Genomic DNA, 13,615 nt, shown 5'->3' with positions numbered 1-13,615 from the left:
AGCATTCATGGCCCTTCACAACCAGCCACTCTACTGGCTAGCATAGGGGTGCACAAGAGAGGGCAGCTCAGTCCTGGATCCACCCGCTCCCCGCCTATTTCTGCCCACTTGGGCTCACAGACCCCCCTCTCCTTTCCAGACTTGGATGGGTCCTGCATAGCTGTGCAAGGGATTAGGGTGGGGCTCTACACCCCATCACTCCCTTGGCACAGTCACAGTCCTGCCCTAGGTCAGTAAACTGGCAAGACAGCACAGTCCTGAGTTGTTAACATCCCTTTTTATTTGTGTATAATTTTAAAATGTGGTTTTACATTGAGAAGAAATTATTATAATTTCTATCTGTTGTATTTTGCTTACATAATAACAAATAATAATCCATTTATAGCATCATTCATCTGACGACCTTAAAGTGCTTTGTATTTGTTAAACTTCATAATATCCCTTCTTATATCCAGTTTACATAGAGGGGAAACCGAGGCACAGAGAAATGAAGTGACTTGAATGAGACCACATGTTGAATCAGTGGCAGAACTGGCAACAGCACCCCAGCATCCTATCTCTTTCTCCATTGCCCTAACCACAAGAGCATACTCCCTCCTATAATGGTAAGCATGAGGAAAGCAAAACATTAATCTCAGAGTTCCCTGCTCACATTGCTGCCTGCTTCTTGTTTTCCCCTTTTCATCCAGTCTCTCCCAACCTTGCCTGGCTGTGTAGCAGTTAAACCTATTTGCTCTACAAGCAGGGGTTCTCAAACTGGGGGTTGGGACCCCGCAAAGGATCGTGAGGTTATTATGGGGGTGAGGGGTCCGTGAGCTGTCAGGCCCCGCACATGCCATGACTGTGGCTGTCAGCCCCATGCATGGCTGACAGCCAGAGCCCTAGAGAGCTGGGTGGCCGGAGAGCAACGGATGCTGGTTGTGTGCTCTGAAGGCAGCGCCGCCCCTAGAAGCAACGCAGACGTAAGGGTGGCATGGCATGGCAGGGGAGTGGCCTGGCATGGGGGGGGTCATCACTTTTTTGTGGGGGGTCATCACAGCCTGAAATATTTTCAAAGGGGGTCCCATAAAAAAAAGTTTGAGAACCCCTGCTCTACAGAAAGCGTGTGTGTGTGTCTGTGTGTCTACTTGTGCTTCTGCATGGGTGTGGCTACTCTGCTCTGCCTGCCTCAGTGAGGCCTCCCCTTCCTTGCATAACTGCAAGCTGCACTCTCTTACTGTGTAGCACACACACCATGGGCATGTCTGTGCTGGAGCTGGAGGTGTAATGTTTAGTCGGGCAGATGTACCCAGGCTAGCTTTGATTGAACTAGTGTGCTAAAAAGAGCAGTGCCTGCACAAGCAGTGGGACAGGCTGGCTACCCTGAGTACAATCCCATTTGAAACCCTAGGTCAGGGTAGTCAATAGGCAGATCATAGACCAAATCCAGACTGACAGATGCTTTTGAACAGACCCCAAAATCTTTTTCTTTACTGATTATTGTTGGGTTATTTTAATTTTCTCTGGAGTCTGGACTTTGACTATATCTTGACCAAGAAATTTGAACCTTAACAAAAAATAATTAATTACTTCTGCTCTGGGCACGTACTCAGTGTGGCTAGTTTGTTGCACCCCATACACAGCCACAGCTACACTACTACTTGCAGCATGCGAGCTAGCTCAGAGCTAGCACAAGTATGTCTGCCCAAGATGGAAACTACACTTCCAGCGCTAGTGTAGACATACCCTTATTCAAGAGCCTACTCCATCCTTGTGGGGGTGGGTCCCCTGCTCCTTCTATTGACATGAGCTGGGCACATGATGGACTTTAGAGCTCTGAAAGTGACAGGTGAATGCGGCAAGGTGCTATGCCTAGGAATTCCTGGAACTGAAACCACCTCTCAGTTGGAACAAAGAGATGCTGCCAGCCAACTGGGAATTTTTAGAAGTTACACATTATACTTGTTAACTCTTTTCTAGCATTTCAGCCACAGATCATAGGGGGAGAGGGCAAATCTCAATATCCTGATTTTACAGATGAGGAAACTGAGGCACAAATAGGTGAACTGACTTGCTGTGAAGCCATGACAGCATGGGGCGGCAGCATGGGTTAGCTGCTGGAGTATATACCCCAGGGGCCAGATTGGTGTGCACAACTTGTGCTGCTGCCCGTGCTGTTGCGGGTTCATTGCTATTGCTATCTGAGCTGGCTAGACCAAAGCCAGCTTGGGTATGTCTACACATGCCTCAGTCACACCTGTGATTGCAGTACAGATGTACCCATACTCCCTGTTCAGCATCCTACCCACTGCACCATACTGCACAAGCCCTGCTTTGCTTTACTCTGAGTCCCCCTGCTCTCTGCTTCCCTAGTCAATGGCTCAAACATCAAAGGTTATTCTATGCTCATGCTACTATAAATCAATCAACAAATTAATACAGTGAGGTCAGAAAGAGAAATGTGACTCCTTATTCTCTTGCACATTTGTGTAGGGTGATGCTACCATCTAGTGGAAAACAGAAAGAACCTCAAGTGTGTATGCGATACCCATATTCAGCAGATGAACTGCTGGAAGTGTTCACAGCCAAGGGGGAGATTTTTAGAAGTACAAAGGGCAGCAAGGAGCCTAATTCCCATTGAAAGTCAATAGGATTTGGTACCTAACTCACATTTTTGCCTCTGAGAATCTTTACCCACAACACTGTGCTTTAGCATTTTATGCAAAGCAGCAGAGTTCACACCATTTTGCCATGTTATAACACGGAAACTTCTATGCTACTTGCTATTAAAGTGGAACCATTAGATGTGCGGTATTCAGGGATTAGCTAACGCCCACAGACCTTTCTAGTCATTAGTTATACTTTTGATTGACAGTACACTTAGGAAGTCACTTGTGAAGACAACGCAATAGTACATCTTAATGGTTACCTAGGACTATAAAAAGAGACTTGCTTGCATTTGGCCTCTGTGACAAGCTGTAACTTCAGACCACCTTTCAAGTGAAACAAGCCCAGTTTCAGCCTGCTTATGGTTTTTGCTGCAGAAACATGAGAAATTCCTGGTCCCATCCTATGGTTTCATTGGAGCTTCTCTTTGAGAGCTTGAGACTCAGTCTATCTTGGGAAACGTAAAGCCACATGGATCCAAACTGAAAACTATGTCTGCATATTCTCTTGCAAAGGGAAACCACAGGCTTTGTACAAACCCAATGGAGTTCAAGAAACCTTCTCATTGGGATGGCCTGCCCCATCTCACCTGTGGATGAAGTGGTTCTCCTCCAGATATTTGCAGCCACAAGCAATGTCCCTGGCTATGTTCAGCAGGTCCTGCATCATCAGAGTGGATGGCTGATTCTGGATAAGAGTCAGATACATATAGGTGAGAAGAGGAGAAAGGCAATGGGGTGGGGGAGAGAGTATAGGAAAAATATAATAGTTGGAGAGATAGGGAATAGAAGGAGAGAGAGAGAGAGACATACAGAAGCAGGGAGAAGGAAATAAAAAGACAGGAAGTGGAAGGGAGGTGGGTCAAAGGAGAAAAGAGGAAAAAGAGTGAATTTCTATTTAAGATTAAAGTTTTCCAGACAGGGGAAGTGAGTCTGTCAGATTCCCCCGAAATGTGTGATTTTTTTGGCTCAGTATAAATAAAATGGCTAACATGTCTATCAAAGGTGTGAAACAAGAACTGCCTGCTGTGGCGAACAGTGTGAAACTAAGCACAACCAAGTTTTGAAAAGGGATAAGCAGGCTTCTAAAGAATGAGTCTTGGGATGCTAATGGGTCACACAGGGAAAATTAGTGAGGTTTTAAAAAAACCATGCCCATCCTGTATTTTGAATGGACTGCGGGAGACAGAGAGAGAGCGTGCATGCAAGAGAGCAAAGACAAGTGACTACACTTCTCTGTTTCAGCACCTAATTTGAACGAACTCCAAACTTGTAACATCCCTTCTGCTGGGGAAGAGATAGGACTCAGGTACAGTAAACACAAAGGGGATTCTTTATTTAGGATAGTGTACATACAGATTTGGCAGCTCTCGCTAGTTCACAGACTGATAGACACACCTTGGGTCTCTCTAAGCAATCACGCAACGCTTTGCTGAATACACTATAGACCCATTGCAGATTTTAGCCCAGACGAATCCACACTCCCAGCACTATGAGTGTTAAGCTATGCTCGTCTAGGTGAGTCACACTGTGATGGGATGTCTACCTCACACAAGGCCTGAAGAGGTTAAAGTTAACTGCCTAGGTTGTACCTAGGAGTAGGAACCTGGGAGTAAGGACTAATTAGAGATGAGGCTCAGGTGGACAGGAACAGGAGAGGGCCTGTATAAAGCCCAGTAGCTGAGAGTAGAGGGGGGGCTGCAGAGCGAGAGGCTGCAGTCACTCTCAGGTAAGGTAGAAAGTAGCCCAGGGATACAGCAGTAATGCTCAGGACTGTGCAGACCTTGACTGCTTGTTGTAGGGTCGCTAAGTGTAGAGGGTATGGCTGGGTTTCCCGACCAGCCACTGGGCAGTGATGCCATTAAGATGTAGTGAGAGGAAGGCCTGCCTTGGACAGTGGTCCAGAGAAACTTTGAAACCCTGGAAGGGGCGAATGACAGTGACCTGGCTGGAGGGACAAGCCATGAAGTGAAACCAGCCAGATTCCAAGTGAGCGAGACAGGGAGAGCGATGGAGTGAGCAACCACAAGAGGGACGTTTGACTGGTAGAGCTAATCCCCAGATGTGGCCAGAAGGAGGTGCTCCAGGGGTGACTAGACCACCCTGTGACACCCATTTATTCTCTGGCAATCATTTTCTTCCCTGCAGGGAAAATTCCTTGATGTGTCTCCAGGAAAGTTGTTAAGACAAGTGCTCTTCCAGTGCTCTGGGGAGGAGTGGGAAGAAATTACTACCAAGCTCAGTGAAACTCCGGACATGTCAAGTCAAATTGCTCTTTTTACTCCTGTTGTTTCAGAATTATGTTATCTTGTTCATTTCACAGCCTCAGACCATTTAATTAGAACTGACAGTTGGTGTTTAATCAGCATGGTGCGTCATGTTTTTATTGTTCAGAAAATTTGGACATTTGCCGCTGAAGGTTAGAGTTCTAAACAAGTACTTATAAAGGTGAAAGAGAGTGAGCAAATAAGAGACACAGACAGGCAGAGATCAGCATGGTATAGTATTTTTTTTTGGGATCCCTTTGTCCAAGGCTGATGGAGTTTCATTTTTAGTACTGTGGCCATACGAACCCATGGCAAGATCTAGAGCTGGCTGAATTTTTCAGAAAGGGGGCTCAGGAACATTCCTACTTTGAATTTGAATTGGAAGGGCTTCTCTGAATTTGGAAGATCTGTTTTGGCTCAACTAAATTCTTGCCCCTTTTTAGTTTGTTGTTAACAAACATTCTTGATAACAAGTTTGTTTTCACACAGATCTTTAGGGAATGACTATTCTTCACACTATTACTCATATTCACTGTTCACTGCTATTTAGTCACTATTCATCGTTCCATAGGCCTTGCTCCTCACAAAAATTGTACTACTTTCACTATACTGCCATAGTTAAAGCCCTCCGATCCCTTTGTAGGGGGTTGTATGTAAGCTGAACGTACTTACACCTGTATAATTTATTCTAGTACAACTACAAGAAGGGGAATACACTATACTGTATTATGCAGTGCAGTTGTCGCCGTGACAGTCTCAAGATATTGGATATACAAAGTGGATAAGATAATATCTTTTATTAGACCAACTTCTGCTGGTGAAAGACAAGCTTTCAAGCTGACTGAAGAAGAGCTCTGTGTACCTTGAAAGCTTGTCTCTCTCACCAAGAGAAGTTGGTCCAATAAAAAATATTCTCTCATCCAGTTTGTCTCTAATATGCCTGCATTAGACACCTTTATACTGCTATAACTGTGCCCATGCTGGGGATTGTACCTAACTGATATATAGCTGTACTGGTACAAAAAATGGGTGTAGAGCAGGCCTTTTTCTCTTGTTTAGAAAGTTTCACTCATCTACTCAGGGAGCAGAAACAGTATCAAGTGACTTACATGATCATTAACACACTCTGAATAACCAATAGCAAATAGCTGAAATTAGCAGTTTGTGAACAACCAATACGCTGAAAACTGCTCATCCAAATTATTCATGGAGCCTTCGCCAGGAGCAAATACATTTGCAGAAATCAGGATTGATTCATGAACAACTCACAAGCAGAAAACCATGGGCTAATTCCATTTTATAATTTATTTGCAATGGCTTTTTCATTCAGCACTCCTCGTACATGTAGGACCAGATCCTCAACTGGTGTAAATTGACATAGCTCCATTGAAGTCAAAGCAGCTATGTCAATTTATGTCAGCTGAACAGCTGACCCAACATCTCCCCATTAACGAGGTCATTGCTGTAATTTCAGTGCATCACTTGACACCACAGTATGTAGATGGTGTGATGGAGGCTGAGGGAACATTCTCAAATGCTGTTGTCCAGCTGACCCTGGAAGAAAACAAGGGAGGTGACAGGACAACATTCTTTACTCTGTTTTCTCCTTGGTTGCTGATAAACTGGACCCTTTGAAATATGTGATCAGGAATCATTTTCTATTATTGGCATCTGCTCAAGTCAAGGGAAGGGGAAAAAATGTCCAGAGGTTTGTAGGAATTGAGAAACAGAGATCAGCCCTGAAATGCCATAATGCCATAATAAATGCCATAATAAAATGCCATAATAAAAACAGACACAAGTGGAAAAGAGAAGATGGTCTCACCACTCGGGGTCGATTTTGCCGAAGGAAGCTCTTCATATCTCCACCGGCCATGAGCTCCAGCAGAATGAAGCGAGGCAGTGTCTGAAGGCTCACACCAATGCAGCGCACAATGTTCTGGTGACTGAACTTACTGCGAATTGATGGCCACAGCAACATGGGAAGGAGGAGACAAAATCAGAGAGGGGACAAAACCTTTTACCCAACCCCCGTGCTCCCTTCAGAACCAGATTAAATAGAACCTGGTTCCGAAACATACTGTCAAAGCAAATCCCGATCTCAGCTAAATCAAAACATGGTGCCCTCAGCTCGGCTCTAGTTATAAGGCATCTGAGGTGATTCTGCTTGGCATTGCCTTATCTAAACCTACTTCCTCAGAAAGTGGGAGAAAACTGACAAAAGCTACCAAATGCAACAGCACCTTCCCTTCTCACACATCTGCTGCAGTTCTCTGATGCAGAGAAGGTTCATGAATTTAACTGTGACAGGGGTTCTGGGAAAAAGGAAATGCAATAACTTACAGCTTTTAAGTCCAAAATATTACAGACATTTGAAATTAAATGCTGTCAGGTAGAGATTTGTTTTTTCCATTGTTTGTGACATAATTTCTGTGTAGTTTGGGGGTCTCAGCTCAGTGTCCAATCTGCCAGAAACAGGGCCAGCTAATGCTAATTGTAGCAATTGTTTTTGTAATTTTTCTATCCTCCAGGAACTGGGTTGAGACCATCAACTCATTTAATATCGGCTGCCAAACAGTCGTCAGAAGGTAGTGACTTTTGGTCACTACTAAACTGGATTAGATGTGAACTGAGGACTTTGCTGGGTTGGGGGAGCAGAGAGGGAGGAAACTACTACATAAATCAAAACATTTTTAAATGATCTGGTGGGTTGCTTTTAAAAATCACGTCTCAGCATTGCCTCTTCTTGCATTGCCAATCAGAGCTCCAAAAGCCTGTGGGTGATGGATTGATGTCAATAGGTCAATCCAAGCAGCATGTTCTAGCTGTGAGGTGAAGTCATCCACATACAGACACCTACGGGAACGGTTTTATTCCAAACATTCAAGGAGAGGCAAAGAGCAATTAAAGTAAATAAACCCCAGCAATACATTTCAAGATGTCTTTCAGACACTTTATTTTGTGTAAGAACTTGCAAGAAATTCTAATAGGTGTGGCTCTTACTGGATTTTTCTGGTGATTTTTTTGCCGGGCAAGATCTGTGCAATGCCACAGTAAGTGAGAGCTACATCTCCAGCAAAGCAGCTGTGTGCTGTGAAAGAGGTTAGGGGAGCTCTTCCAGATTATCTCCCTCTTTTCAAACTTTGTTTTCAACAGGTGAGATTGATTCAGTGGCATAAACCCCCGGTTTGAAATACCTAGAGTGCATGGAATTACAGGGATGATTCAGCCCTCTGGCTTTCCTAGGCAGCTAAATTATACCCCACGTAGTTCACTGTGAGAAGGTCTTTCAGATCAGGCCTTATAAATTATTGTCCTGTCTGCTCTGCAGAGACATCAGTAGACAGATTGTTCCTGAGTAGCACTGGCCTGCATTGAGGGGAGTGAAGAGATGTGCTATACGGGACCTTTGGGGTGACTAGTGCTGCAGAAGGCACTAGGAAAGAGAAGTCCCAGTGGGTAGGGGAGCATACGGGTTACAGTTGTGGTTGGCTACTGCTTGAAGGCCACAAAGGGGAAGCTTCCTGCACCTTCTCCATGTGCAGCCATCCATGGAGCAGCCAGGCCCAGTCTGTTCCTAAGCACCCCACAGCATTTTTAATAAGAGTAGGGTTTGCTTCAATGTCCTAGGCTGAAAAATCCCTCCCTGGCATGCAGCATGTTTTGTGCCATTTGACAGCTGCTCTCCACCACAGCGGTGGCTGAATTTCGGTAGTGGTGCATGGCTATAGGGCTAAAGCCTGTAGCTCGCTCATTACACAGACTCTTTTCAATTCAGTCAGGGGGAGTTTCCTTACACAAGGACTGCAGGATTTGACTCCTATTTGATCAAAGGCACTGGGATTTCCTGAGCTGAAAGGTACAATATAAATGTAACACTATTAAAAGAATGTAGTGCTTATTTCCCAGACAACAACTGGAGAGGTTACTTTAGGCTTTGCTGAGATAACCAGTGAGTGTATCATGTACAAAGTGGACAAATACATCCATTAGAAACTGGGCTGAGGCCACCAAACAGCCATTGGATGTAGCAATTTGGATTTAATATCAATCTGGGCTGTATTTGAACCAGTGAATTAAATGTGGAAGTCTCCATACCCCAATTTTAATCTCCTGAGCTAGTCAGTTAATTTTCTGGTTAGATCCATTGATTAAAATGATCCCCCAGACTGAAAGACTGAAATGTACCTGATTATCAGTGCTTCCATCAGAAAATCCATCTCATCCTGCTCAGAGCAGATTTCTGGCAGTGTCTATGGAGAAGGAAAGAAAGGGGAGAAGCCCCCAGAAGAAACAAAGATATTTAAGAGAAGTATAAAAAAGCCAGTGAAGACACAATACGATTATGAGGTAGCTATGATTAGAGTCTCTCTCCCCTTCCGCTCCTCTATACACTAGTTCCTATATGACTCAAATGGTAGGAAAGAAACAAGAGACAAATGACCTATGTGAAGAATATTCTCATGTGTGCATTTTCCTACACGCAATGCTTTTGTAGTCAGAGGAAAAACACACCTGATTCTATACAGAGAAGTGTAGTTGCTAGGGAACTATAGGTCTGAATAGTTCGTTTAAAACCATGTGTACTAACGGCATTGACAGGTACAAACTGCAGGTGCAGGTCTGCAGTGGGGCTAGTGGTGTGTATTCTGAATGGCCTGCCCAGGAAGGTGTGGCTGCTGCTATCTGTGTGCAGACTCAGGAGATGGGGTGTCTGCTACTGACTTCAGGCTATGAGGCATAACATAATCAAATCACTCCATGCAACTCCTGTGTTGGTTTCAAGTGTGGTCGCTCTCACTGGAGCTAGGCTGGCTTGAGTGCAGTACCTCACGTTAAGTGCTGCAGTGATGACAAGCCCTCTGTGCAGAAGGCCGCTTACACAAAAATGTTTACACAAAAATGACAAATGAATTTCATTGATATATTTATATATTCATTTATACATATTATAAATGTTATAAATTATATATATAATTTAAGAAATAAGGCACAAAAGTCTCGTGATTAATGTGAGGATTTTTAAACCTTTTTTTCTTTGTAAGCCCTAAACTGGGTGTGTGTTGGGGGGTAGGAGGGAGGAAGGGCTAAACCACAACACTCGTTCATGGCCCTTTGATGCATAGATTATACTATGAAAAACCATTTAATTAAAGGTTCTCAACTTTTGCAGGCAACTGCACCAATTTACCGGAACACAGCCAGTGCCAGATGCTACTGGCAATTGGAACATGGCGTTGTGTCCCTGACCATCTTGGCTAATAGCCAGTGATGGATCTGTTCTCCCTGAACTTATCTAATTCTTTTTTGAACCCCGTTATAGTTTTGGTCTTCCCCTGGCAAAAAGTTGCACAGGTTGACTGTGTATTGTGGGAAGAAGTACTCCTTTCTGTTAGTTTTAAACCTGCTGCCTATTAATTTCATTGAGTGACCCCTGGTTCTTGGGTTATGTGAAGGGGTAAATAACACTTCCTTATTCACTTTTTCCACACCATTGATGATTTTATAGATCTCTATCATATCTCTCCTTAGTCATCTCTCTTCCAAGTTGAAAAGTCCCAGTCTTTTTAATCTCTCCTCTTACAGAAGCTGTTCCATACCCTTAATGATCTTTGTTGCCCTTCTCTGTGCTTTTTCCAGTTCTAATATCTTTTTTGGGATGGGGTGACCAGAACTGCACATAGAATTCAAGGTTTGGGCATACCATTGATTTATATAGTGGCATTATGCTATTTTATGGTTTATTATATATCCCCACCGAACAGCTGATGGGCGGCCAGCCCCCACCCCTGGATCTCAAAGGTGGGGAAGCATTCTCAAAGGCTATGAGCTGCAGATAACTGTTTCCCTGCCTTTGAGATCTGCATCCGATCAATGGTCCATGGATATCAAGCAGATATCTGCAGAGTTGCAGGGCTCTACTAATTTAGATCCCATCATTTTATATGTATAGTTGGGATTATGTTTCCCAATGTGCATTACTTTGCATTTATCAACACTGAATATCAAGGGTCATTTTGTTGCCCAGTCACCCAGTTTTGTGAGATCCCTTTGTAACTCTTCTCAGTCAGATTTGGACTTAACTATCGGAGTAATTTTGTATCATTTGCAAAAATTGCCATCTCATTCTTTACCCATTTTTCTAGATCATTTATGAATACGTTGAACAGCACTGGTCCCATTATAGATTCCTGGGGGACACCGATATTTACCTCTCCATTCTGAAAACTGACAATTTATTCTTACCCTTTGTTTCCTGACTTTTGACCAGTTACTGATCCAAGAAAGGACCTTCCTTCTTAGCTCATGACTGCTTACTTTGCTTAAGATCCTTTGGTGAGGGACCTTGTCAAAGGCTTTCTGAAAGTCCACATACACTGTATCCACTGGATCACCCTTGTCCATGTTCATTTGACCCCTCAAAGAATTCTAATATATTGGTGAAGCATGATTTCCCTTTACAAAAGCTGTGGTGACTCTTTCCCAACAAATTTTATTAATCTATGTGTCTGATAATTCTGTTCTTCGCTATGGGTTCAACCAATTTGCCTGATACTAAAGTTAGGCTTATCAGCCTGTAATTGCTAGGATCACCTCTGGAGCCTCTTTTTAAAAGGAGGAGGAGTCTGGATGATCCATCACAAAGTCTGGAGTATCAGTAATGGCTGGAATTGCAGGAATAATGTTGAAGGCTATGTCTATACTTGGAGCTGGGGGTGTGATTCCTAGCTCGAGGAGACATATCTGTGCTAGCTCTCATCAAGCTAACACACTAAAAGTAGAACGTAGCTGTGGGACAGGCTAGCCTCCCTGAGTACACACCTAGGGAATCTGAGGGACTAGGGCAGCTACGTGGAGTGACTAGCAGCTCACCCTGCTGTAGCTACACTATTTTTAGCATATTGGCTTGATGAGAGCTCACATGGGTATGTCTCCTCAAGCTGGGAATCAGATCCCCAGCTCCAAGCGTAGATATACCCTAAAGATGATTTACATGGCTATTACTGCACTGAGAGCTTCTCAGCAAACACCGCAAGTGAAACCCCACCTTTTGGGCCAAACTCTCTGCTGGTATAAAATAAAGCTGAGCTACACTGAACTTCAGTGGAGCTGCACCTATTTACACTAGCAGAGGATTTGGCACTTTGTTTGAATTTTAGCTAATATATTTTACATGGATGGGTGACTGAGATTTGACCAGCCCCCTCTTTGGCATTGGCAGCAGAAGTGGGGAGATAGACTCTCCTCTTCAGGTCCTGTCGTAAAGAGGCCTTTGACTCAATGGACCCATTTATTCCAGTGAAATGAACATAACCATTCCCACCCCCATTAGCCATCAGGTGTAGCCACTACAGTGCCAGGCAGCAAACAAGAACTGTTTCTTTTCAATCTGTTGCTATTGCTACATGGCTTAAACATCAAAACAATGGGATGTGTGACATTAGCAGCATGTGTAACACTGTTAAACATGGAGCATCTGATAATTGTAACAATCCATTTCTAACTGGAACCGTAACAGGGTAACATCACTCTCATGGGTATTCTCTGCCATACAGGAAAGACTAGGCCATCAGCTGTAAGTACTGACCTTGATAGCCACCTGAAGCGGGTTGGGATCCCCTGCGATTCCTACCACAGTACCCTCATAAACCTCACCAAATGCACCATGTCCTAGTGCCCTGAAGAGAAGACAAAGAGCAGGTATTACTGTGTCTGTGGGCCCTGCATCAGCTTAGCTCAAGGTTTTGAACCTGTTCTCGCAACTGGAATCCAGGGTAAAGCAATCAGTCCCAGACTTGGACTAGTGTCAAAACCTCCAGAATCACCTATGGACCTTCACTGGTGCTGTAATGTTGAACCTTCAGTAGTGCTGAAAACATAGGAGCCTACTGCAAGTTGATAAACTAACTGCCTATACTGGTCCCAGAACCCTAGGATTTGGTGACAGATTTAGCTATATAATAAGATTACAGGAATGTCACTCCGTGTGCCACTCTGAAGCCTAGAAGGTCTGTTGAGTCAGTGTGAAGTGATGGAAGCAGCTACAAGCATGGTTTAGGACTCTTTGTTCAGAATATCACCAGGTTGAATCATCACTGGGATTCACAGTCAGCTACCGTCCAATTATTAAGTTTGCCATTTTCAGCTTTTTTACACACGTGACCACGAATTACACCTCTGTGACAGCCTTAATAGCATCACTAGTAGCTGAAAGCCCGTGCTGCAGCAAATCAGGGTGAGAGAGAAAGAGAGAAAGTTGTGGCAGTGTCTGAAGGAGGTGATATAACAGAATAAATATAGGCAGTCAAAAATTGCCCATACTCCCTATGTCCTCTTAACTGACATCAGCTGGATTGCATGGGCCATGAGAGCAGCCCAGAGTGGTTTTCCCTGTGATGTGTTTCTGTTCTGATGCAGAAAAGCAAACGCTGCCATGGGCTGGGAAAGGATTTGTTGGGAACCAGGCAGGCCCAGTAATCCAGGACATCCCAAAAGTGTAAGGATGGAATAGCACAGGGAATCCTCTTGCTTCTGATTGGGAGCCTGACTCAGTCAATGGGACATGTGACTCCTGAGTTTAAAGTTAAACATGTGCTTAAGTCAGGGCCTAATTCTTACAAAGGGATGCCTTGTAGAACATAAAAGTGAGACACAGGTATTACAAGCAGCTGTCATGACAGCCACACTGAGGCTGTACCATGC

The 13,615-nt window shown here is 44.0% G+C and overlaps 1 protein-coding gene across 1 annotated transcript in view; it reads right to left on the bottom strand.

Moving 5' to 3' along the window:
* LTK (leukocyte receptor tyrosine kinase) overlaps positions 1-13,615 on the bottom strand; it is a 151,442-nt gene that overhangs the window by 18,366 nt on the left and 119,461 nt on the right. Inside the window, exons 21-24 of the mRNA XM_067557951.1 lie at positions 12,501-12,591; positions 9,101-9,165; positions 6,738-6,867; positions 3,236-3,333 (exon numbers count right to left, since the gene is read on the bottom strand). Coding sequence (XP_067414052.1) covers positions 3,236-3,333; positions 6,738-6,867; positions 9,101-9,165; positions 12,501-12,591 — 384 coding nt within the window. The remainder of the gene's footprint in view (positions 1-3,235; positions 3,334-6,737; positions 6,868-9,100; positions 9,166-12,500; positions 12,592-13,615) is intronic.

This window comes from Emydura macquarii, unplaced genomic scaffold, assembly GCF_026122565.2.
Source record: "Emydura macquarii macquarii isolate MOO-44397 ecotype Brisbane River unplaced genomic scaffold, CSIRO-AGI_Emac_v2 contig_1876, whole genome shotgun sequence".
Taxonomy (NCBI): domain Eukaryota; kingdom Metazoa; phylum Chordata; order Testudines; family Chelidae; genus Emydura; species Emydura macquarii.
Note: the sequence above shows the minus strand (reverse complement) of the source record. Positions and strands in the feature narration are given on the sequence as shown.